Source organism: Hibiscus syriacus, unplaced genomic scaffold (assembly GCF_006381635.1).
Source record: "Hibiscus syriacus cultivar Baekdansim isolate YM2019G1 unplaced genomic scaffold, ASM638163v2 tig00110015_pilon, whole genome shotgun sequence".
In the NCBI taxonomy this organism is placed as follows: Eukaryota; Viridiplantae; Streptophyta; class Magnoliopsida; order Malvales; family Malvaceae; genus Hibiscus; species Hibiscus syriacus.
Window position 1 is genome coordinate 1,369,009 of NW_024062564.1, and position 27,141 is coordinate 1,396,149.

The 27,141-nt window shown below is 38.7% G+C and overlaps 1 protein-coding gene across 1 annotated transcript; it reads left to right on the plus strand.

Annotated features, from left to right (window-relative positions):
* Positions 1-40: 40 nt before the first annotated feature.
* Positions 41-27,110, plus strand: LOC120212709 (histone-lysine N-methyltransferase ATX2-like). The gene is made up of 25 exons (XM_039210930.1): positions 41-730; positions 1,156-1,207; positions 1,292-1,366; positions 1,510-1,729; positions 2,218-2,341; positions 2,444-2,548; positions 3,074-3,279; positions 3,682-3,774; positions 3,881-3,975; positions 5,227-5,388; positions 6,380-6,523; positions 13,932-13,979; positions 21,297-21,414; positions 21,490-21,555; positions 21,636-21,697; positions 21,885-21,941; positions 23,019-23,087; positions 23,238-23,439; positions 24,089-24,373; positions 24,772-24,833; positions 24,916-24,993; positions 25,104-25,199; positions 25,833-25,936; positions 26,008-26,152; positions 26,815-27,110. The coding sequence occupies exons 1-24, from the start codon at positions 171-173 to the stop codon at positions 26,147-26,149; spliced, it is 3,225 nt and encodes a 1,074-aa protein (XP_039066861.1). The 5' UTR covers positions 41-170; the 3' UTR covers positions 26,150-26,152; positions 26,815-27,110.
* The last annotated feature ends 31 nt before the right edge of the window (positions 27,111-27,141 follow it).

A 27,141-nucleotide genomic window follows, 5' to 3' on the forward strand; every position in this document is an offset into this window, starting at 1 on the left:
CATTTTTACTCTGCATATTTATTTCTCCCAACATCAATTGTACTTGCTCGGCGGGAAAGCGATAAATTTGGGGCCAAACAAATATAGGAAAAAAGGAAGGCAGTGCTTTCTCTCCCTCCAAATTCCCCCAAATCCCAATTAAAACCCTAAAAGCTCTGTTTCTTCTTCCTATGATCACCAAACCCCTCATTTCCAACCCCCAACAGATCCTTCCGTCCATGGCATTTCCCAAGAAAGGTGACGAGGAAGACGCCGACACTCCGATTCGCTACGTTTCATTGGAACGCGTCTACTCCGCCGCTTCTTTATGCGTCAGCACCACTAACTCATCCAACGTAATGTCCAAGAAGGTCAAAGCTCGTAAACTCATTGTACACAACGATCACCTCTTCAAACCCCGCAACCCCTCCGTCCTCCATGTCTACTCTCGCCGCCATAAACGCCCTCGCCAATGCGACTCCAACGATTCTTTGCTCCAAGAAGAGGGAGAAAAAAAAGTGGTCAAAGGTGAAATTGATGAGCCTTTGAGGAAAAAGAGGAGGATTAGGAGCAATGAGTTGGCCAATTTGGGGATTGACTCGAGTGTTTCGTGCCAGCCAGATCGCCCTCGTTTGAGGGGTTGTAGAAATAATGGCAGTGTTAATAATTCTGTTAAGAAAAGGAATCATATTTCTACTCTGAATTCTCTGCGGGGTTTCATTGTTTCCTCTACTGCTAAGAGATGGGTCAGGTCAGTTTTTCTTTTTAAAATTTATTTCGTTTTATATATGGTTTTTTTTAGTAAATATTGAATATGACTTAATTTAATTGCATTGCTGATCTAGATTAAATTTGCTACTGAATCTTGTTTCTATCGGAGATATAAAAAATGCATTTGGGTGCAATGCAAACATATGTATGAAATTTGTTTGGAATTGGCCTGGCTTCTATGTGTGTGGGGTTTATCTATAATCAATAATGATTTTGCTTTATGAATTTTGTTTCTGGATTTGAAGTAAAAGTAAATAGCTAAAAGAAGTCATGGTGAATTGGGTTTAAATGGCTGCAATATTGATGCAGGAGTTTGTTTGAATTTTCCTCGTTTCTCATTTTTAAATACAGATTATTTATATATATTTTGGTTATATTAACTGGGAAAAATTGTAACTTGAATAGGTTGAGTTTTGATGGTGTTGACCCAAAAGCATTCGTTGGATTGCAATGCAAGGCAAGCATTTTGATGGCTCTTTGAAGTTGCTACTTTTAACATTGAACTTACATACATTTTGACATAAATCTTTGTCAATTACAGGTTTTTTGGCCATTGGATGCTGATTGGTATTCAGGTCGAGTTGTTGGGTACAATTCGGAGTCTAACAGACATCATGTATGTCCATTGTATATATATATATATATATATATATTAGTTTTTTACTCTATGATTATTGAATTTTTTTTGCATATAATGGTGTAGAAATATACTTTATTTCACGGACTGGTTTGTTCATTATTTGACAAGTTCAAATGCAGGTTGAATATAAAGATGGAGATAAGGAGGATTTGATGCTTTCTAATGAGAAACTGAAGTTTAATGTTTCTCATGAAGAGATGGAGCGCCTGAAACTGACTTTCAGTGTTAATAGTACAAATAATGGTTGCTATGACTACGATGAGATGGTTGCGTTGGCTTCCAGTCAAGATGATTGTCAAGAACTTGAACCTGGGGATGTTATATGGGCAAAACTTACTGGTTTGTGCTAAATCCATCTGATTCATATTATGTTTCGGAGACAGTTACAACTTACTATAGAAAGTGTTTCTGTCATGACATGAGATGTCAAGGCCTCAAGGGTTGTCAATCTGTCATTGATTATTGGCTATGATACACTTTGGAGTAATTTGTTTGAGATGAACGTGGTAGTTGGGAAATATTTTTGAGGACTCCTTCGTTCTTAATCTCTGATGATCACATAGTTCTTCTTAGAAGTTGATTTTGTGTACCTATGAATTTTATCATTTTTTGTTGAAGCTTTTGCATTCGGTGAAGAATCATACTTCAATTTTTCTGCAATGGTTTTGCAAGGTTCATCAAAATTTGATAGGAGCTCTTTATATGTCTCCTGGTTCTAGCTCTATAAATATTCTTCATGCATTTAATGATGAATGAATTTTCTTTCGAGCAAATTATCATTATTAATGCATATTTCAATGAGATTATCTTTTGAGTTATTACTGCAGGTCATGCAATGTGGCCAGCAATTGTGGTAGATGAATCACTTATCAGTGATCGTAAAGGTTTGAGTAAGATTTCCGGTGGAAGATCAGTTCCGGTTCAATTTTTTGGCACCCATGATTTTGCAAGGTGTGTATTTTAATTTTGTGAGAGATAAGGTTTTTGTTTTACATGGATGCTAGACTTCTATATCTTGAGAGCTGATTTCATCAGTTCTTTTGTAATTGTCAGAATAAAATTGAAACAGGCGGTCTCTTTTCTCAAAGGACTTCTCTCATCATTTCACCGGAAGTGCAAGAAACCTCATTTCACTATAGGCTTGGAGGAAGCAAAATTGTAAGTTATTTTAGTTGCTAAGGTTCATTTAGTTCAAGTTATGAAAAAGAATGTGATAAAGAAAGTTTTCTCTCTTCGCATATATCCGTTGTTCTAATTCCAATGGAATATACATGTCTATCAGTTGTTTCGTTGTAAAGCATAGTCTGGACTAACATTGTGAATGAATTGAAAATGATGTTTTTAAAAGGTTATTGCATATGCCTCTTACTCATCCTTGCTTCCCGTTCTTGACTTTTATGCTTTTGCTTGTAAGCTGTGGGGATTGTTAACCTATTCGTTATTTTCCAACTTTCTTTAGGTGATTACATCTTGTTTAAATGATTTATGGGCATTTATGCTTTTGGTATTCCTTAAGTTTGGTGCTACCGAATCAATTTTGTATTCTCCTTTGATGTAACTCATGTCTTTGTAGTTATCCGGTTCCTTTACTATGACATTGATGTATAATAGCACGTTTTTCTCACTCTTGCAATTGTGTGCAAGAGTTGATAGTCATGTGCTTCTATCTTTTGTTCCAAACAGCTATTTGTGTGAACAGAAGCTTCCAAGAAGAATGTTACAACTACAAAATGGAAAGACTGAGGATGATGGTGATGCAAGTTGTGAAGATAAAGGAAATATAGATTCCATTGAAGATCACAGGAAAAAAAATCAGGGGATTCAGATAACTCTTAGTGGACCTGGAGGTTCTTCTTATGTAATAGGAGACATGCAAATGATTAGCCTTGGTAATTTCTAGTGGCCTTGAATTGCTTTATTTGTACAAGATGAGATGTCATACAATTTTGCATCTGATGCATAGATGGTTAGGCATATTCGGCTATTCACAACCTTTCAATTCTCTTTTGCCTTTTGGAATTTGATTTTTTTTGGCAAATTGTTAAGTATTGTTAAAATAGATGCTTGTTGTATGTGTGCATCAGAGGTATGCTGGAAATTATGCTAGTGGAAGTAGTTAGTAAATTGTTGATGCCCGAACTCTTTCCTAGAGTTAGTGCCAATCCAGTTAGAATGATATGTAGCTGGGTTGAAGTTTCTGGAGATTTGATTTACTTCCAATTATCAAGTGCCATTTTCTAAAGGATTGGGAGTTTAATTATTACTCATGGATTGTTGGACTGCTGTTACAGGAAAAGTTGTCAGGGACTCGGAATATTTCCAAGATGATGGGATAATATGGCCTGAAGGGTACACTGTTGTTAGGGAATCTATTTCAGTAAAAGGTAAGGCATTTTGTCTTTTATGCATAATACCTTTTTTTTCTTTCAATTTCTTGTGATTATCCTATTTTATTGGCACTTTGTGACATTTGATTTTCCTGTCTGTTAGATCCAAGTATTTGTACCTTGTATAGGATGGAAGTGCTGAGAGATCCTCAGTCAAAGAATCATCCTCTATTTAGAGTGGCATGTGATGGAGAGAAGGTTAGTTGTTTAACATGGTGAAATGATCTTAAAGTTACCATATTATGCTGCCTCCTTGTTTTTGTGCATTTGCTAATATTGGCACATTTTGCACTTTCTCATATGAGTTTCTCATTCCAGTAGTCTGATTTTGTTCATGATTCATCACCTGGCTGTTTTTGGACATGCTAATAATATGGTTTTCCACGTTCTGTTAGATCCAAGTAAAATAGTTAGCTGTCATTGTACACCATCTGTTCTTGGTTTAGGCTGTGCATGCTTCCTGAGACTTATCACATGTACGAGGCCTGGGAGATACTGGAGTTAGCTCTTGTTTGGTGTTGTAATCTGGAGTTACATTTAAGAGTGGTTGGGATTTCAAATAACCATCTGAAGTCCATTAACTCATTAAAAACTTGTTAAGGACTACTTCAGGTTCTTAGATGAGAATATTTGGATATAAATTTGAATTTTTGTTGCTAATCCTGTGATATCATGGCCGCTTTTATTTCTTCATCATCATTACTTTATCATTGCGTATTCATCTTGGTGAATATCACATGATTGAAGATGCTAATTGCTCAAATATGTTCTTCCTTCCTGGTATTGGTCTTATCTCTGATTACAGGGAACATGGGGATAAAAGGGAGTTCTAGGTCTTTGGCAAACTTGCGGTTTAGATGAGTAAAAAATTAAATAAATAAATGATGAGAAGAAAAAAGTAAATGATCATTAAAGTTAACTTAACCCTTATGAAGGGGATTTTTAACGAGACCTACTTTTATCAAAAAAAAAAAAGTTAACTTAACCAGAACCCAAACATCAAACAAAGTTTATTACTATTTGGAAAAATGTATCTCCTATAATAAATTCCACTCGCATATCCAAATCTTTGGTGTCTGTAAAGGTTTCAGGAGTTTTATTTTGTATGATGTGAGAATATGACTGCTGCTCTGGTATTGCAATACCTTGGAGCTTGTTGTGTCAGTTATCAGAATGGATGAAGTAGTAATTGAAGTATCTAAATATACATATATTAGGAAATTTTAGAAGTATGATTATATTCCTTATTTGGTTTCTTGATTCTCGATCTTTATCCACAACATATCTTTCATCAGTTATTTGATTCATAGTTTGCATATTTATATAAAAAAATTCATAGTTTGCATATATTCCTTAATTCATATTATCATCACTGCTTTTGTTTAAATTGGTTCTTATTGTCAAAATTATCGAGTGTAGCACCTAATCTATATTGAGTATTTGTATCAGTTTGAAGGACCAGATCCATCAGCTTGTTGGAATAAGATATATAGAAGGATAAGAAATATACATAATGATTCTTCTGATTGCAATGCTTCAAAAGGAAGATTCTTTCAATCTGGCTCTGATATGTTTGGCTTCTCCCATCCTGAAGTTATAAAATTAATACAGGTATAGTAGTATCTTCATTTTTCCTTAGATTTGAAGTTGCACCTTGGAAGCACGGACACACATTATACAGGTCTGACATTGTATACGGGAATTTTTAAAAAATGACATGGATAAGGGAGCAGGTGTCATAAAAAGTGTAAAACTAATACTTATCAATTAGACGTTTACATGCAAATAGCTTTTGAATTTAAATATATTAACTTCTAAAAAAATCATTGGATAAATTACTCATTGTTCGTTTTTTATTTTAGAAGGAAAAAACAAAATAATATAAATCTTAATTGTGTGTCCGGACATGTTAAGCCATCTCCTAAACTTGTTTTGACCATGTGTTTATATCCGGGTTGGACGACACTTGGACACTTCCCTGCTAGAAGCATCTGTGCTTCATAGGGTTGCACTTAGTGGCATATACATTTTAATCTTATTTTTCAGTACTACATTATGATCTATCTTAAATGTCTTGTACACTGTTTTAATAAAAAAATTCATTAACCAATAAATGGTTACCCTCAAATTCGTCCTTATAATTAACTGTTCACTTATGCTCACCATTTTATGCTTTTCATTCTTTAACTGTGATATTTTTTAAATAAAAACTGGATAGTTCCATTTTGCTAGATTATTGACACTGAAATCTTACATATGATAATTATTGCTTCTATTCTGCCCTGCTGCATTAATGACAGGCTGAGTGGTCCAAGCAGGAATTTATTATCTTTATGGGATGATGTGCAGTTGTTTAACTAATAACTGAGTCAGGGTCTATATATGCTATATTTGTTCAGGGCAGGATTTTTGTGTTTTAACTTCCCAATCTGCAAGAACTTTCAAACTGCTTTTGTAGTGGCTTTGGTTTTAATAGGACACTTTATGATATTTCTTTTCTTGTTATTTTCTTTGTTGGTTATATGACTGCAAGTGTTGAGACCTGTACTTGCATGATTCTGTTATTTTTGTAGGTTATAATGAGTTCCTATCATACTGACAGGGGTTGTCAAAATCCAGACTTTCTTCAAAGTTCTCTGCATCCAAGTTAGCCTCTGGAAGGTTTCGAGACCTGCCTGCTGGTTATAGACCTGTTCGCGTTGACTGGAAAGACCTAGATAAGTGTAGTGTCTGCCACATGGACGAGGTAAAACAGCAATTTAATATGTTCTGATACAGTGGCAGTATCTTCTTTCTATAATTGTTTTATTTTGTCCCCCAGCGGTTGGGTTTTAGATTGGATGCTTTGAGTCAGTGTTCTTGGACAATTTTGTGAATGTGAATCATGTCGTCTTCCTTCAGAACCATAAACAAATGGATATTGGCTTTCAATATATGCACATATAGTTTCTCTCTTAAATATGTAAATGTGAATCACTGAAATAAACCATATTGTTATCAAATTCTAATCTTATGATGAGAAATTGAAAGTGAGAAGATACGTTCCAGTTTTATATAGAAAATGGTTGCTAATATCTAACAAGTCTTTAAACAAACCACATCAGAACAAGAATGACATAGGAGAATTGTTTTAGGTTTCAGTCATGAGTGGGAAAGCTAGTGAGAGAGTGAACGTGGCGCTTGGTTTTGGTTCTTCAGGCAGAGGCGGAGCACTGCCAGGAGAAGCAACATGGGTAGCTTTTATTGATAATCTTAGTAGGAGAGTGCATAAAAGTGTTTTATGGGAGCGTTTTAGCTACTTCGCAAGGTGATCAAAGTATTCATTCCGCTCGTTAATAGGAGACCAAAGTACAAGGACTATACATTCGCTTTTGTGCATTTTGCTAATAAGGAGGATCTGTTCAAGGCAAAGGATAAGATGAATAACGTTGTGGTAGATGGAAGGAAAATATCGGTGTCGATTGCAAAATACCAGAAAAGAAGTTATCTGCGGGGCAGAGAGCGAGATACTGGAGTGGGGTCTGGAGCGGTCAGAGAAGTTGAGCCGTGTGGGAAGTGTCCAATAGGCCAAGTTGAGGCGAGGAGGAGGGAGTTGCTAAGTAAATTTCATGATGGTAGATCTTATAAGGATTCGGTAGTGGGAAGGAATAATATTGAGGTTCAGCAGAGGACTAGCTGTGGAGATACGAGGGAGGTTAAGAAGTCTTTGGAAGTGCATATTCCAACGGAAGAAAGATCTTGGCTAAGATCATCTCTAACTGGTATATGTAAGCAGATGTTCGAAGTTGAGTTTGTGCAAAGATGCTTAAGGACTGAGGGCTTTAATGTCAAGGTGGTAAGGTGGGGTTTTGCGAAAAATGCTTGGCTGATTGTCTTTCAGTCTGTGGAAGAGAAAAACGCAGCGGTGGAGGACAGATGGGAGGCATTGTCTTTTTGGTTTGAAAGGCTGGAGCCTGTCATGGAGGAGAAGGGCGTTCCTTTATCTTTCTGTGCAGTATCATTGATGGGTGTCCCTCTCAATTGCTGGTCAGTCTCATTCTTCTCTAGTTTGGCAGCGAGATGGGGCAAGTTAGTGAAGATTCAGGATCAAACTGCTCAAAGAGTGGACTGCAGGGTGGCTCATATGCTGTTAAGAGTGGAAAGCCCGTTTGATATTCCGCCTCAGGAAATCATTAATACATATGGTAGATCTTTTACTATTAAGATTAAAGTGGAAGGATGTGATGAGTTCTTTCCTGAGCTTGACGATGGGGTGGAAGAAGCCGGTTCTGTGGAAGGACGAGTTGTCCCGGGGGGAGAGACTCAATCGGAAGGGAACAAAGGGATCGAGAGAGAAGATCAGCAAGGGCAGTTGAATTGTCAGACGATGTCAGGCGCTTCTCATGGGGATGACACGCTGATCGATGGTAATTTGAATTTTAACGTGGAAGTCAATGATATTATAGGGACTGTCCATTGTGTCGAGGGGACAGTACTAGGTAAGGCTAAAAGTAAGCAGAAATTGTCAGAAGTTCCTGCTGTGGAGAGGAAAAAGTTTTCAGCGTGGAAGGTGACACCTCGGGCAAGATAAAGGTGCCAAAGATTGTGGGATTAATTCTAAAATGGGTAGATCTGAGGAGGTTGGGCCGGAGCAGTTTGGGTATGTTCCCCCGGCCCAGCGTCGACCCGTGGACAATGAAAGCACTTTTCAGGACCTAACGCTTTCTGAATCTTATGAGGAGAATAGTAGTATCATGGTGGAGGAGGCGAATGAAACCAATAAGGAATTTGAGGTTTTGGATAAGGGTGACAAAGGAAGCAAGTCTAAGAAGGTTATCAGCAATTCAAAGGCGAAGAGTTGCAGGAGATGGAGACTGGGATATCAGGTATCTAAAGGCATGTCAATAAGTAAGACTTCTGAAAGTTTGAGGGGTTGTGGACGTTTTGTTAGGGTGTACAGAAGGTCGAAATCAAGACGAGTGTGGTTATGTTCAGAAAATAGTCATAAGCACATTCAGAACAGGCTGGTTCTTCATAATTTTAAGCAATTTTCTTCAGCTTCAAGGGTTAGGGGTCAGGACAAGGTTACCACAGGTTTTACCCTTGTTCAGAACACTTCTATGGGTCATATTAGTTGCAGCATTTCTCCTATCAGGGGGGTGGCAGATTCGTGTATTGCTCCAAGGAATAGGAGAGTATACAGAAAGAAGAGAAGAGGTTTAATCTCAGAAGCTTTGGCCAATGCAGATGTATCTACAGTCTACTCTCGTGCCTTCTCTAATGTTCTTGAGGAAGCATTGAATACTTGGGAAGTCTGTCAGAGTTTGGGCATTTCTTTCAAGGAAGAGAGGGAGGCTTTTCTGGATAAAATTAGAAAGATGGAGGAAGGTGCAGGGGTGACTAATGAAGCTGGTTAGTGAGCCAGTTTCTGTTTCTCGAAGGTTTGGTTTGAAGTGTTTATGATGGAGTGCAATATTATTTCGTGGAATGTTAGGGGCTTAGGAAGAAAGGAAAAAATTAGAGGGGTGTCGAGACTTGTAAATAAGATCAAACCGGTCATATTGCTTTTACAGGAGACAAAACGGAGTAAAAGCCAGAAGGGACTTAGTAGGAAATTAGGAGGAAAGTTGCTGAAGGGAGTAAGTTTCCAGCCAGCGGATGGGTCTGCTGGTGGATTGATGTGTTTGTGGAATGAAAATGCTTATGAGGTAAACGAGGTGTTTAATCACAGTAGATTTCAGGTGTTATCAGGGAAGTTCAAGGTGTCTAAAGTGGAGTGTGTTGTTATTAATGTGTACGGTCCTTCGATAGAGGAAGAGGAGTAGTTTTTCAGGCAGCTGTTGAGTGTTGTTCACTCGATAAATCTGCCAGTTTGCATTGGGGGAGATTTTAATGCTTATCTCGAACAAGAGGAGAAGATTGGTGCCTCACAAAATTGGCATTCAATGGGTCTGTTGAGGAATTTCCTGCAACAATCAAATTTAATAGATCTTCCTTTGGTAGGTGGAAATTTCACTTGGGGTAGTAATAGAGAAACCACTAAGTGGGTAAGGCTTGATCGTTTCTTATTGAGCAGTAGCTTCTTAAGTTGCTTCCCCAAGGCGATTCAGAAATTGCTCCCTAGATCTCTTTCTGATCACAACCCGATATTATTGGTAGAAGATGGGAAAAACTGGGGACCTAAACCCTTTCGGTTTTTTAACTATATGCTGGAGGATAATGGTTTTGTAGATATGGTTCAAAATGTAATGTCAGATCGGGTCAATGATGGAGGGGGAAGTGGAATGTATAGTTTATTACAGGGAACTAAAACACGTATCAAGGAATGGCCAATCAGAAGTAAACAGGGGATATCTGAAGCTATTTCAGGGTTGGAGAGCAAAATAAATGACTTGGAAATTAAGGCGCAAGGCAGTGGGCTTTCTACTTTGGACTGGGATCAGCTCTGTCATTCATAAAAGAGCTCTGGAAAATGCATAGGATTGAAGAAAGTATTTGGTTTCAATTGTCGAGGGCGAAATGGATTAAAGATGGTGATAGAAACACTAGGTTCTTCCACCTATGTGCTGTAAACAGAAACATATTCAACACTATTTCGGCATTGAAAGTGGATGGGGAGGAGATGACAGATCCAGAGTTGATTAAAGTTTTTGTCTCCCAGTTCTTCAAAGAAGCCTATAATTCTAAAGATTTTAGAGGTGGAGAACTTGAATTTAAATTTTGATAAATTGAGTGGAGACCAAAGGAATAGCTTGGAGGTTATGTTTTCAGAGGAGGAAGTAAGGGAGGCTATTTTCTCTTCGGAGGCTATTTTCTCTTCGGGCAACTTATGAAGTTTATGGAGGATTTTTATTATGGGAGAAAATGGGATCATGGAGTCAATCATGCGTTCGTTTCTCTGGTCCCAAAGAAAAAAATCCGGAGTTTATTGAAGATTATAGACCTATAAGTCTAGTTGGCAGTCTCTATAAATCATTTCCAAAGTGTTAGCAAGGAGACTAGTTTCAATGATTCAAGATATTGTGAGCCCTTCACAGTTTGCATTTATTCCGGGGAGACAACTTCTAGATTGTGATTTTATTGCAAACGAAGGAATAGATTGTTGGAGGAAGCAAGGGCTGAAAGGGGTAGTTTTCAAAGCTGATTTTCAGAGGGCGTATGACTCGGTTGAATGGCCAATTATCTTTAGATTATTGAGAGTCATGGGCTTTGGGGAGAGATGGGTTTCCTGGATAAAATGTTGCCTCTCCACGGCGTCTATATCGGTGTTAGTGAATGGCTCTCCTACAAAGGAGTTCTCGATGGGCAAAGGGTTGAGACAAGGATGTAGTTTGTCTCCTCTCTTGTTCAATTTAGTGGGGGAACTGTTGAATCGTATGTTAAAGAAAGCGGCGGATGTGGGACTTTTCAGGGTTTTGCTTTTGGAAGATCGGATTCCCTTAGTCTAACTCATTTACAGTTTGCGGACGATCTGATTTTGTTTTGTCGAGACTCACCTACTTACATTCTTAATATTAAGAGAGTCTTGAGGATTTTTAGCATAATGACTGGACTCCATTTGAATTTGTCGAAGAGTAATTTGTATGGAATTAATGTGGATGACGAGGTTTTAAATGAATGGGCTAAGGAGACTGGTTGCGCCGTTGGGGTTCTTCCCACAGTTTATTTAGGTTTACCATTAGGTGCAAAAAGAAATTCAGAGGCTCTGTGGGAGCCAGTCGTGCAAAATTTTAACAAAAAATTATCCGGATGGAAAGCTTCCACACTATGGCGGGTAGATTGGTGTTGATTAAATCAGTTCTATCCTCATTGCCAATTTTCTTCTCTATTTTCAGAATTCCGAGTAAGGTTTATAGGAAGTTAAATTCTATTATGGCAAACTTTTTGTGGGGGGAAGGTTCTTCAAAAAATCGAATTCACTGGGTGAATTGGAAAAGGGTTTGTCAACCCCTAGAGGAGGGAGGTTTGGGAATCTTGGATTTGAATTTTGCTAACAGAGTGCTGCTAGGTAAATGGGTATGGAAGTTCGCAAATGAAAAAGACACTTTGGAAGAACATGATTTGCAGTAAACATAATGTGAGTATGCTGTCTTTAGGCCTCAACAAGGTAGTCTCTCCTTCGGATTCTTGGATATGGAAGGGTATTACAAAAAACTACTTGACAGAGGACGCAATTGGAATTGGTTTGAGAACTCACTCGAAGATTCAAGTAGGCAATGGAAAGTCGATTGTATTCTGGCATGATGTGGCTAAATGAGGATTCTTTAAAGAATCAATTTCCAAGGATTTATGCTCTTTCTAACAACAAATGGGGAAAAGTTTCAGAGTTTGGCAGTCTCTTGAGTAATAGATGGATTTGGAACATTCAAACGAGAAGGAATCTGTGTGATTGGGAGATGGATTATTGGATTCGATTGATGTCATTATTGGAGAATGCTGGTTTGTCTGATTCGGTGGATGATTTTCTGGCGTGGTCGGGGAAGGGAGATGGACTGTTCACCGCTAAAACTTGTAGGTTGACTCTTTCTTCCAATTCAGGGGAAGCCTCATTTGGAAAAGGTTCGTTTGGTCAGGTTTGGCTCCACCAAGAGTCGAAACTTTTCTCTGGCAGGTTTCTCATCAAAGATTGGCAGTTAGAACGGAGTTAATAAGAAGAGGTGTTATATTGGAGGAGGTCTCTTGTCCGTTTTGTGCTAAGCAGGAGGAAACAGTTCAACATTTGTTCATATCGTGTTTGTTGCAAGGGACCTATGGAGCAGTTTCTGGAGGTTATGGGGAATTTCGTCAGTCTTGCCTAAAGATCCAGTCTCTTTGCTTTGTACTTGGTCGGACATGAGGCCAAAGTTAATAATATGGAGCTTTATACCGGGGGTAGTTCTATAGACATTATGGAAGGCTAGAAACTCGGTGGTTTTTGATGATAGGAAAATGGACACTCCTACTCTTTTCTTCATTTGCAGATTTAGATTGGCTAAATGGTTCCTAGCTAAGCACCCGAACGTTATTATTCAGGTCGACTCTCTTGTAGGGGACCCTACACTTGCAGACAAGCATTATACTAGGGTCCCTAAAAGGAAGAAGGTTCAGGGCTGGCTTACTCCTCCACTTCATTTTTTTTAAAATTAACGTGGATGGGGCAGTTAGTGGGGACGGGCTGCTGGGGGGAATTGGGGGTATTTTAAGAGACTCGGAAAGTAAAATTCTTGGGTCTTTCTCGCACGCTGTTGGTCCAGGTCTTCCTCCACTCGCAGAGCTGAAAGCCATTGAGAAAGGCATTGACTTTTTTCTCTCGTCGGAATGGGCGATGAAAGGAAGGTTAATTATAGAGAGTGATTGTAAATCAGTGGTGGATTGGATATTGCTGTCGACATCATCTCCTTTTTTTTTTAGTTCGTTGGTTCAAAAAATTGTTTCCCTAATCTTGGAGAGGGAGATCATTGTTAGACATATTCCGAGGAGCTGCAATTGTGAGGCTGATACTTTAGCTAAACAGGGGATTGGATGAATATTTATAATAGCCTTAGAGATTTTTTATTAAGGTTGTTGGTTTATGGAGGTTGTTGGGGCTGTGATAGTTTTGCTATTGTGTAAGTGAGGTCTGGTCGTATAGGGGGTTTGTTTATTTGTTCTGTAATTTTTAAGGTTTGGTTAGTTTGTCTTCTGGTTGTATTTTATGTACTTTGTCTATGATTAATAAAATCCTAAGGCACTCATTTTCCTCCCTCCGCTGATTAAGGAGCTTTCCTAAAAGATCCATTAATCAAGAGGGGTTTTTTTAATGAGGCCTGTAATTCTTATCAAAAAAAAAAAGAAACCATTTATTTTTAAAATTATTCCTGGAAATTCTTTTTGGCATATATACGGGCTAATTGCTATCAAAGTACTCTTTATAGAAAACATGATAACACATAATTGCAGACTCAATTTACCTGGTCACTCTTTGATTTTTCTTTTGTTCTTATTTATTTATTTATTTATCTGTTCTCTTTTTAACATCCTTTACTAGTATTTTGTTTTGTTTTGCTCTCTCTCTCTGAGACGCTTAGCCTAGTTTGATTATGCTCTTCTAAGTTTCTGTTTTTGCACCTTTACCCTTGTTAATGGTTGAATCTCTTTGTCCTTTTATGGTTTTGATGCTTGACTTTGTTACCTGACTGATGTTGCTTTGCTTTTAGGAGTATGAGAACAATCTATTTCTCCAGTGTGACAAATGCAGAATGATGGTAAATGCTCTTTTACATGTTTCATATCAATAACATGCTAATTATGTTGTGACAAAAACCCAAGTATTAAAGATCGGATTGCAGAGTGAGAATGAGTGCGATTGGTAGAGAGAGAATTAGAGATCTTTCGGAAAAGTCCAGTGCCTCCGATGAGGAGTTGACAGTGTTCATCAAAAATCTTAGTATTAGGGTCTCAAGACGTGTGTTAAGGGATTTTTTTAGTCCTTATGGTCAGATTCTGAGGATTTTTATTCCTCGGTTTTTAGAAAAGTCATCTTATAAGTCTTCTACTTTTGCTTTCGTTCAATTTGCTGAGGAAGGAAGTAGGTAGAAAGCAATTCAGCTTGTCGATGGGAAGTGGTTGGACGGGAGAAGACTCTTTGAAGGGGCTGCTAAGTACCAGAATGCTAAGAGGAGGGAATCTGTTCGAGGGAAGAGGTCGTCATTGGTTAAGCAGGGGCCTCAGGTTCCGTCAAGAAATGGGAGGAAGGGTCAGTTGGTTGATAGCTTTAGGGATGGTAGATCGTATAGGGAGGTAGTGCAGTCTGAGGCTACAACTATTAGAGATCAAGTGTCAGGGTTTATTCGGAAAGGTACCAATCAGAGAGTAGAGGGCCAGGAGATGCGCACATCTGGAGTGGGGAAGGCGGTGAAGAAACCTTTGGACATTTACATCCCAACGGAGGATAGGACATGGCTGAGATTGTCCTTAACGGGCATTTGTAAGGAGAGGTTTGAAGTAGACTTTGTGCAGAGGGCTTTAAGGAACGAGGGTCTTAATGTCAAGGTGGTTAGGTGGGGATATGCAAGAAACGCCTGTTTGGTTGTTTTTCGTTCAGTGGAGGAGAAATTTGCGTTGATGAAGGACAAGTGGGAGACTTTATCTTTCTGGTTTGATAGGCTGGATCCTGTTATGGATGATGAGTGTGTGCCTTTACAGTTTTGTGCAGTTTCTTTGATCGGAGTTCCGTTAAACTGTTGGTCTGTCCCTTTTTTCACTAGTTTGGCTTCGAGATGGGGTAAGTTGGTGAAGATTCAGGAGCAAACAGCTAGAAGATCGGATTGCAGAGTGGCTCAGCTGCTGTTGAGGATCGAAAGTCCTTTTGATATTCCTCCCAATGTCTTGTTACTACATTGGGTAGGTCGTTTAAGATCATGATTAAGGTGGAAGGATCTGATGATTTTTTTCCAGTATTGGAAGATGAGGTTGAAGAGGTCGGATCGGTACATCCTTGCGAGGGTAGTTCCTCCGACGGGAGCCAAGGGGCTGATGTTCACGGTCAGGATGGGCAGCTGGGGACCCGTGCTGTGTCAGATTCTTTGAATAGGGTGGAAGCATGGGTTAGGGATAATTCACGTGGGCGTGATACGCTTATCAAGGGGAATGAGTTTGAGAATGTTGTTTTAAAGGATATGGGGGATGTGAATGTTTGCTATGGGGAGACAGCAAGTGGTGGGAATCCAAGTCAGCAGGAAGGTGGGGGGGACTTTATTGAAGGTTGTAAAAGGGGTTTGGGACTTGGAGATTTTTCTCTCCCAGTCGTTAAGGCCCAGCTGGATGGTAATGAGGACTGCATTGTCTCTCCTAAGGCGGTTTGTCCCTCTGGGCCGGCATGTAATTGGGCCGGGGACAAATGCTTTACTCATTCCAACATTAGATCAGTTGGCAGTTATTTGGTGGGGAGGATGTGTACTAGGGAGGAGGGGGAGTCTTCTCAATGTGGCCAGGAGGCTTGTCTGGTTATTGAGCAGTCTGATGGGAAGAGAGGTAGCCTTGGGGATCTCCGTCCGGGTACTATTTCAGTGGGTCCTTTGTACATGAAATTGGTCATGGAGGGCCTCAGTTTAAACATTAATGAGGATTGTTGTTCTAATTCGAGTGTTAGAGGTCCTATTTCGTCTCCTCGAGATAGAACCAGTCCAGTCAAGGTCCTTTCACGATCTAACAACCTTAGTTCTCAGAGACGGTTTAGAGTGGCCCCTACTCACTCTGGCAGTGTGGGCTCAGAAGGTGAAGTGGTCATTAATTTCTGTGATAGAGTTTATAGTAGGGTGTTCAGGAGTTTGGTCAGGGATTCCTTGGACCAAGGCAGGGAACCCACGCAGTCTGCACAGATTATGTGGAAGCTAGGATAGAAGCTGCTGCTACTAGGGAGGTTTGTGACATGCTGGGAATCTAGTTTAAAGGGGGGAATCAGGTGTTAGAAGAGGAGATTGTTAGGTTGCAGTTGAAGGGGCCATGTAATGATTCCTGATCGTCTGAGTAGGAGTGTTAGGGGGTGTTGTGAGGTTTTTTTCGCATGTCTAATCTTAAATTTATTACTTGGAATGTTAGGGGGCTAGGGAAGAAGGAAAAATCAGAGCAGTGGCTAGGTTGGTCTCTATTGAAAAGCCGTCCCTTCTGTTATTACAAGAAACTAAGCTTTCAGTCTGCCGTAGTGGCTTGAGAAGGAAGTTGGGGGCTAATTTCCTGCGGGGCAGTAGCTTTTCTCCTGCTGATGGTTCGGCAGGGGGCTTGATGTGTTTGTGGAATGAGGATGTTTTCGAGGCCGGTTCTGAGCATAAGGACAGAAGATTTTTGGCTCTTTCAGGGAGGTTTAAGGTGAGTAATTTTGAGTGTGTTATAATAAATGTATATGGCCCATCAGTAGAGGCTGACAAAGAAGAGTTTTTTAGAGAGTTCATGTGTTATGTGGGTAGTTTGAATGTGCCTGTTTGTATAGGGGGGATTTCAATGCTTATCTCGTTCCGGAAGAGAAATGTGGTTTTACTCAGAATTGGCACTCTATGGATTTGTTTAGATCTTTTATTAATTTTTATAATCTGATGGACTTACCGCTGGTAGGGAGGCGGTTCACTTGGTGTAATTTTAGAGAGTTCCCCACTTGGGTTAGGCTGGACAGATTTCTTATTACTGGATCTTTTTTAAATTTTCTTCCTAATGTGCTTCAAAGAATGCTTCCTAAATCCCTTTCGGATCATAATCCTGTCGTGTTAGCTGAGGAAAGTTTTAATTGGGGTCCTAAGCCGTTTCGGTTTTTTAATTATCTTCTTGAGGAGGAGGGGTTTGATGGGGTGGTTGAAAATTCTATTGCAATTTCGAGGAATGGTTTCGGGGGTAGGGCCTTATTCTCCCTTCTCAAAGGGACTAAGCTAGCTATAAAGAATTGGCCAAGGATTAATCATAGAGGGTTTTCGGTAGAAATCTCAGATTTGGAGGAGAGGATTAATGGATTGGAGCTGAAATTTTAGAGTGGGGGGATCTCTGCTCAAGAAAGGGAGCTGCTTGTCTGTTCGAGGAAGGAATTGTGGAATTTGCATAGGAAGGAGGAGAGTATTTGGCTACAGCGGTCTAGATTGAAGTGGAATAACGAGGGGGATAAAAACACCAAGTTTTTCCACCTTTGTGCAACGAATAGAAGCAGAATTAACTCCATTTCTGCATTGAAGGTGGGTGGGGTGGTTGTTTCGGACCCTGTTCAGCTGAGAGGCTTTATCTCTGACTATTTCAAGGCTGCCTATAACTCGAATTCAACTCTTGAGGTGGATGCTATGGATCTGAACTTTGCTAAACTGAATCATGATCAGGTGACGGTTCTCGAAAGGAATTTCTTTGAGCAAGAAGTGTGGGAGGCAATCTCGCAGTCGGACAACTCCAAAGCGCCGGGTCCGGATGGTTTTACGATGGGGTTCTTTAAAAAATTCTGGCCCAGCCTGAAGGTTTTTATTATGAAGTTTGTTGAAGATTTCTACAATGGAAGGAAATGGGAGCATGGGGTTAACCACGCTTTTATTACTTTGATTCCAAAGACCAGTAACCCGGAAGGCATTGAAGACTACAGACCAATTAGCCTAGTTGGCAGTCTGTACAAAATTATTTCTAAAGTTCTGTCTAGAAGGCTAGTGTCTGTCATTACAAATATTATAAGCCCTACTCAGTTTGCCTTTATCCCGGGTAGGCAGCTGCACGAATGTGTTTTCTTAGCTAATGAAGCTATTGATTTTTGGAGGAAAAGGGGGAGGAAAGGAGTTGTTTTTAAGGCTGATTTTCGGCGTGCTTACGATTCAGTAGAATGGCCGATCTTATTGAGGCTTTTGAAAGTTATGGGCTTCGGAGATAAGTGGATTTCTTGGATTAATCTATGCATATCCTCTGCTTCTATTTCGGTTCTGGTGAATGGTTCTCCCATTGAGGAATTTATGATGGGCAAAGGGCTAAGACAAGGCTGCAGCTTGTCTCCTCTGCTATTTAATATAGTAGGTGAACTGCTGAACCTTATGCTGGTAAAGGCTGTTGATAATGGTTTGTTTGAAGGGTTTAGTATTGGTAGGGAGAATAATCTTTTCTTGTTGACCCACCTACAATTTGCAGACGACCTAATTATTTTCTGCAGGGATTCTCCTGCTCAAATTCTGAATGTTAGGAGAGTGTTGAGGATCTTTAGTCTAATGTCAGGGTTAAATCTTAATTTATCCAAGAGTAAGCTGTTCGATGTTAACTTGGGAGAGGAACTTTTAGAAGAAAGGGCTTCGGTGGTAGGCTGTGGAGTGGGTACTCTGCCTATGTCTTATCTTGGTCTTCCGGTTGGTACGTCCAAGAACTCTGATCTGCTGTGGGAACCGGTGATCCAGAATTTTTCTTCAAAGTTAGCGGGTTGGAAAGCTTCAACTCTATCGTTAGCGGGGAGATTGGTGTTAGTGAAGGTGTTGTCATCCTTGCCGATTTTCTTCATGTCCATTTTTAAAATTCCCCCTAAGGTTAATCGTAAGCTGAATTCTATAATGGCTAGTTTCCTTTGGGGGGAAGGTCCAGAAAGAAAACGGATTCATTGGGTTAATTGGAATTTGGTGTGTAAACCGTTTGACGAGGGGGGCTTGGGTGTTTTGGACCTGAGTTTGATCAATCGAGTGCTACTTGGGAAGTGGGTTTGGAAGTTTGCTAACGAGAAGGATTCATTATGGAAGAACTTGCTCTGCTGCATTCACAATAGCAGCAACTTATCCTTATCTTTAAGTTCGGCAGTTTCTCCTCAAGACTCTTGGGTTTGGAGAGGTATTAGGAGTAACTATGAGAAGAGGGATGAAATTGGTGATTGCTTGAGGTCAAACTCGAAGATGCAAGTGGGGAATGGTAGATCTCTTGCATTTTGGAATGATGTTTGGGTAAATAATTCAACTCTTAGAGAACAATTTCCAAGGATTTTTGCTCTTTCTACTAATAAAGGGGGGAGAGTAGCTGATTTTGGTAGTCAGGAAATCAATGGTTGGGTTTGGAATATTCAATTAAGGAGGAATTTATGTGACTGGGAACTTGATCAGTGGATTTCCCTAATGTCCTTGCTGGATAACATTGGATTGTTGGAGTCAGTCGATGATTTTTTGGCCTGGTTGGGATTGGTGACGGTCAGTTCTCGGCTAAATCATGTAGATTGACTATCTCGGGCAGATCTAGAGGGAATGTCCAGTGGAGCAGTTGGGTGTGGTCTGGTTTGGCTCCTCCAAAGGTTCAAACTTTTTTGTGGCAGGTATCTCATTATAAAGTGGCTGATAGAGTAGAGATGATAAAGCGAGGGGTACCATTGGATAATGTTTTATGTCCTTTATGTCTTAAGGCTGATGAAACAATTCAACATCTTTTTATTGTGTGTCCGATTGCGGGGGAGTTATGGAGCAGGTTCCTTTGTCTTTGGGATGTAGTAACTGCTCTGCCTAAGGACCCTAAGTCTCTACTGTGCTCTTGGCCTCATCTTATGGCTTCGTCTTCTATTTGGAAGTTTATCCCCGGTGTTGTTTTATGGTCTACTTGGATAGCTAGGAATTTGGTGGTGTTCGAAAACGGTAAACTTGACTTGGCTTTACTGTTTTTCATCTCCAAATTCAGGCTGGCGAACTGGTTTTTAGCAAAATATCCTAAGGCAAATATCCAGGTCGACTTATTGGTAGGGGATCCAAGGCTTGCTGACACTATTGGAGTGTGCCCTCCTAAGCTGAGGAAGGATACGTGTTGGCACCCCCCTCCACCAGATTTCTTTAAGTTCAATGTGGATGGGGCGGTAAGGTCTGATGGTTTACAAGGAGGAATAGGGGGAATTCTGAGAGACTCGAATGGCTCTAAGCTTATCTCCTTCTCTACTGCTGTGGGTCCTGGTCCGCCCTTGTTTGCTGAGTTGAAAGCAATCAAAGAGGGAATTGTTGTTTTTCTTTCATCTCATTGGGCGGGGAAAGGTAGATTAGTGATAGAGAGTGATTGTTCTAAGGTAGTGGATTGGATCTTGAGGCCTATTTTGACCCCCTCTTTTTTCAGAACTTTGGTTGGGGACATTGCTGCCCTAGTTTCTGCTAAGGACATTTTGGTTAGATGGGTCCCTAGGAGCTGTAATTGTGAGGCGGACAAGCTAGCTAAGGAAGGGATAGATTGAACGTTTTGAGTGTCATCGTTGGTATGTTGTGTTTCTGTTAGGATTTGTCAGTGTAAAGTGTATCTTATGTAATTCGGTTTATTAATAAAATTGAGGTACTCTTTTCCTCCTTCAGGTTGTTACCTCTTTTTAAGAGGCAACGATGACGGAGGTTTTTAACGAGACCTCCTATTCCTATAAAAAAAACATGCTAATTATGTTATCATTGATCAGACAACTGGATATTCATCAAGTTTTCATCTGTAAAATTTAATGCTATCAATTGTAAGTCGAAATTGATTGCTTATTCTTTATTAATCCAATGTTGTCAAGGGCACACTTTAGGCATTAGAATCTGTATATTGCCTGAGGCACAAGGGCGCACAGAAAGGGCTAACTTGAGTGATAAATATTTTTGGACAAATGTGAGTTTTTGTCTCTCTCTCTCTCTCTCTCTATATATATATATATATATATATAGCTTAAGGTATATAATAAACACTAGAGAGTGGTCTACTTTATCCACAAAATATGAAAAATTTTTACTGGTCAATATATATGCTTTCCTTATGGTCCATTTCTGTTGTTGAATGCTCAATTTTTTAGAAGCAGATAATTTAATACCATTCCTGTCTTACTAGTAAAAGGTATATCAAATGAAAAAAGTGAAAGATCAAAGAATAACTTCAATCAGGCTGGCTTTTGTTATGTCTATCACCTTACAAAAAATGGTCCTGATCAAATGGGCTTCGCCTCTAAAGGACCTGAGGTGCTTTTGTTGTCTATTACTGAGGTGCAAGACAGAAGCACATGCCTTCACAACATTGTGTTAACATTCTTCATACATGATTTATGCATGTGGGTGCACATTTGTATTTTGAAATTTCTAGTTGCCCCATTATAGTTAATGATTGTACAGGTGCATGCAAGATGCTATGGTGAACTTGAGCCTGTTGATGGCATTCTATGGTTGTGCAACTTATGCCGCCCTGGGGCACCCGAGTCCCCTCCATCTTGCTGTCTTTGCCCTGTTATAGGTATTTGGCTTTCTTAAGTTCTTGTTCAGAGCCAAGAGTTATGCATCACTGAATCTGTGAATCAATCTCTTTTAGGGGGTGCAATGAAGCCTACGACTGATGGCCGTTGGGCTCATCTGGCTTGTGCCATATGGATACCTGGTCTGTGACCTTGTAATTTCCATTTTCTTCTTGTCTTTACATTTTGTACATAATGCACTGACTAAACATTTATGTTCCAGAAACATGTCTATCTGATGTCAAGAGAATGGAACCCATTGATGGGCTAAATAGAATCTGCAAGGTACCTCTCTTACTGTAATTTTGAATATATTTTTGTTCACAGGATTTATTTAGTGCTTTTTGATGTTGTCTGGTGAGGATATCGTGCCTCTGTTCAAAGAGAAATTCCACATACCCTTGATTTCCGTGCAAATCAGACTTAAAAACATTATAAGTTTTCTTTCTGATCATTTCGTTCCATATTACAGGACCGGTGGAAGCTGCTATGTAGCATCTGTGGTGTATCTTATGGAGCGTGTATTCAAGTATGCTTACAACACATTGTTGTTTAATGTTTCTCTGCTGTAGTTTCTTGTTGAAACTTATCCATCCATATTATGTTAGTTTCTACTTAATATTGATGTCTAATGGAATTTCTGACGGAGTATGTTCATTTGGGGTGCTTATTTATATGAGAACTTTTAGTATATGTTGTTTCAGTTCTGCTGTGGTTAATTTAAGAGTGGTATGGTTATCTAGAATCCAACTCCCAATAGAAAAAGAAAATGACCTTTTAGGTGTTTGGGCATGTTGCTTGACTTCTAAAAAAATAGACAACTACCCATAATGACAGTGTTGTTAAGGCACTAAAGTGTAGTGAGAAACAGAGATTTTGCCTTTAACCTTATCGGGTGAGGCTATTTTTTTTTATAGAAGATTAGGCCTCATTAAAAACCCTCTTTTTCACCCTCCATGTTATGAAAGTAACATGAAATCGGGTGAGGCTATTCTTATTGGACATTCTCTCTAGTCGCTTTATTAAGCTTTGGGCTTCAAGGATTTTGTAAACATTGTTTCTATTCTTTTGGCCTAAAATGGAAATAGTAAGTACTCGTTAATTTAGACCTTTTAAAGCTATGGGCACTATAGAAGTAAAATTTATATGTTTCTGCTGAATGAATCTATCTTTTCCAATTTGTTCCCCAGAAAACAACCATGAAATTCCGAACTTAAAAAGTGGGCTTAATTTGTATTAGTCGTATTATATAAGCAGATCAGCATGTCCAAAATATATCTACTCAGTGAATGTCTATCAAGTCCATGCACAACATCTTTCATTTGGATCCTTTAGAGCATGTTCATTTGTCTTTTAGTTTAAGATGGTTAGGTAAGACACTCAGATATCACTCATGGTTGAGTCCAATGCCTGACACCCATAGTCGAGTCCAAGAAAATGCAGAATGTAGAATTTCCACATCAATGTACTTTTTGGTTATGCTTGATGTTTGCTTTAACCTTAACAGTAAGTCAAAATAATCATTTTTAATTTGTTATTTTACTATGCATAACTTTCCTCCCACTTTTGGTACTTATATTTGTTTCTTACAATGCTTATTATTCAGTGTTCAAACCCTACGTGCCGGGTAGCATATCATCCACTCTGTGCACGTGCTGCTGGTCTCTGTGTTGAGGTAGTATCAATCTATTATGAAATTAGTTTATAGGGAATTCTTTGCAGTTATATTTTTCCATTGTTTTGAGAATTGTAATTCTTCTGTTTGTAACTGATGGATAACGTGAATCATATGCTTCCAATTTGTCTTGCTATTATTGTTCCTTAGCTTGAGGATGAGGAGAGACTGTTTCTCCTCTCAGTAGATGAAGATGATGAAGATCAATGTATTCGTCTACTTTCCTTTTGCAAGAAGCATAGGCAACCATCTAATGATCCAATAGAAGCATCCGATGAACGAGTTGGTAGAATAGTATGTCAATGCTCGGATTACACTCCACCTCTTAATCCATCTGGTTGTGCTCGGATCGGTATGCTATTGCTTGTTGCTTTATTTTCATTGTTTGTACATTTGGTATTCTTGTTACCTTGTTCCTTTCTATCTGTTGGGATTTATTTTTTTAAATTTTGGTGGATATTTCTACCTCAATCAATCTAATAATTGATTTTAAGTAATGCTTTTGATGTTTATAGTTATATTATTTCAAATCGTGTACATCTAAATTTGGCTCTTGGCTTGTTTATATGATAGCTCTATGGGTGGCTATTTATCTTTCTTCTAGGCGCTTGGCACTGTGTCTTAGATCTACAGAAAAAGGAAGTGTTATTATCGGCTAAGCTAGCTAGTAGTTTTTAGATTGCTTATAGACGTGAGTAAATTGCCTTTATTTTATCTTTCTTTTGTTTCATGTATGAGTGAGATGTTTTTAGCTTATTCATAATCCTATTCCTATCAATGTTGAATCCCGCTCTTGATTGCATAATCCCTTGCATATAGGAATTTTACTCCTATGAAGTTACTATCCTTCTCTCAAATGGCTAAAAGGAATGGTAAATTGCATACTATAAAAGTTTATCCTATCCATCCTATCTAGAGAAGCATTTTTGGCTTCAGTGTATTGTTATGTTTTACTGTTAGACCAAACCTGGATACTATAAGCCAATTTTTGTTTGGTGCAGAGCCTTACAGCCATTTTGGAAGAAGAGGCCGAAAAGAACCTGAAGTCCTTGCTGCTGCATCCCTAAAGCGCTTGTTTGTAGAGAATCAACCCTACTTGGTTGGTGGCTTCTGCCAACATGAAATGTCAGGCACCAAAGTGCCTAACAATAGAGTCAATGGTATCAAATTCTCTTTTAGTCTTAACAAGCTTAAAGCCCCCCAGCTTGATGCTCCTAACAACATCCTCTCTATGGCTGAGAAGTATGATTACATGAGGCAAACCATTCGAAAAAGATTGGCATTTGGTAAGTGACTACTATTTTTCTTTTCATTTTTGTGTGTGCATGTCTGGGGGGGATGGGTCTAAGACTTCCTCAGTATTAAAGAAGCAGGTGTGGTCAAACTTTGTTATTATTCAATGTGTTCTGACAAATTGCTAAGTAAAAAGGCTTGGTAGGGGATAGAGGTTGTCCCATTGAATTGAAATCGAATAACAACCCTTTTTTTGGTACAAAGAAGGCTGCAACTTGTGAGTAAAATAAGGGATTGTAGATACTATTCAAATCCCAAACCTATGGCTAGTAGTTTTCCCCTTTAAAGAATCACCTGGAAGTTTAAAATAGTCACTTGTTCCTTTTTTGTTGTTTTGCATTCATTTTTGTCCTAGTTTTTCTTTGAAAATTGGAATTGCATTTGGCTCCAGGGAAATCAGGAATTCACGGGTTTGGAATCTTTGCAAAGCATCCACATAGGGCAGGAGACATGGTAAATTAATGTGCTTTAATACATTGTAGGATTCTCTGGACTTTTTCTTGAGTGCATGAAATGTAATGTTTATTATCTGTAGGTGATTGAATATACTGGCGAACTTGTTAGACCTTCTATAGCTGATAGGAGGGAACATTTCATTTACAACTCATTAGTGGTATGTTCTCCATTATTTCATACATTTGCATGTTTGGATTATTGTCCTATGAGCAATCTTAGAAAGCTAATTATCAAAGTTTGAAAGATGCTAAGTACTTTATCTCTTAGGGTGCTGGCACATATTTGTTTCGAATTGATAATGAAAGAGTGATTGACGCTACTCGAGCTGGGAGCATAGCACATCTAATCAATCACTCATGTGAAGTAAGTGCTTTTCATCCTTGCTTTTGGTAATTTAGTATGCTTTGTGCCCTTATGTTTCTAATACATAAGATGTTTGTATCAGAAATCTTGCCATAGATTTGTGTTCGTTCCATTTTTTTCACTTGCATGGGTCTTTATGAGTCTGCGAAATGGTACAAGTTGAAAAGTTTCAACCATAACTTTTGTGATTTAATTTGCTTCATACCCTTCTGTCTCAATTTGTCCGGCTACATCTGTTATTTCTGTAGTTCTTTTTAGTTATTATTCTTGTCACGCATGTTTAAATTCATTCCACTTTTACCTTCACATGGTCATTAGGAGTCCATTAAATGGTGTATTTATAAGATGGTAATGAATGAAAGTGTTTTCTTTAGATAGTTAATGAAGCTTGTTGTTTGCATATTGGACATGGAATAAATTTGAGATTATCTGAAGGGAAATAGGGTGAAAGACCGCATGACAGGGGGAGTATAAAAGTTCCTTTGACGTAAGTTATTCTAGTATGATAGGAGTTGTAGTTTCTTGACCAGGCAGAAATACTTCTACTAAAATGCCTTGTAACTCTATCAGTTTATGTTGAACAAAATGCATATAAAAGAAGTTAATAATTTTTCTCTTTTTCCCTTTTTGCAGCCCAATTGCTACTCGAGAGTTATTAGTGTTCATGGGAATGAGCACATTATCATTTTTGCAAAGAGAGATATTAAACGATGGGAGGAGCTGGCATATGATTATAGGTTCTCCTCTAGTCCTATGCATAATTTTTTCATTAATTATCTTCGACACTGACATTTTGTTTGTCTTGTAGGTTCTTTTCCATTGATGAGCGTTTGGCATGCTATTGTGGTTTTCCAAGATGCCGGGGTGTTGTTAATGATACCGAAGCTGAGGAACAAGTCTCAAAGATATTAGTAAACCGGAGTGAATTAATACAATGGACAGGAGAATGAGAGGTAAAACCCATAGATCTGTTATGCACTTAAATTTCTCTTTAGATTATTGTATTTTGAACTAAGAAGTATGCGTGAGAAGTTGGAAACTAAAAATCAATTATTTTTATGCAATAGTTTGTGAAAGCATGGCAGCTATACTGATGAAACAAGAACTCAATCCATTTGAATCCTTCATTAAATCATATGCAAGTACAACATCTATTATTCATGACATGAAAACAAATTTAATGAGCAATACAGGCTGATATGTAATGAATTTACTTTTTTTTTAATTCTCAATTGTAATTTTAAAGTAATACAGTTAATCCCCAGTTCTCTCAATCTCATTGAAATATAAATTGATTTAACTTGGTGTTTCTATTCTTTGAGTATTGTCCATGTTTTGTTGTATTCGGGTTTGGTTTGCTAGTGAACTTGTTACAACCGTTTTATTCCGGAATAATTCACTTTAAACATCAATTATTCAGATGTTTTATTGATTATTCAAAAGCTATGTTGATTCGATTTTTCAGTTTTCTTGAAGTACTCATATCCAACATATATTTCGTCGTGTATAGATCTGATTCTCGAAGTGCTCCATCTTCCGCCCTTTGGCTTAGTCCCTGATTTACTTATGTGAGATTCTTATTGTACTCTTTTGGATTGTTGCTTGCTTCAACCAGGTTTCAATGCCAGTGAAATCAACTTCAAACTCATTTGACAATTGCGATGCCAGTTCAAGACCGTCCCTCTGGTTCTCTTCTCCCATTTGCACCTTTGTTTCCCCATTATCTCTTGTTCCAAGTGGCTCTGCATATTATTTATCTTCATCAAGCTTGCTCTTGGATTGGATTAACAATGCGGAAGATGTCTAAATTTTCTGAACCTCCCACTATAAAAGAGGAAGGTAAGATTCTTTGTCTGAGAAATACTTTATCCCTTTTTTGGGTATAACATGGTATTGGTAGGTAAAAAGTACATTAACTAATTGTAAAAAAAACAAGGTAAAA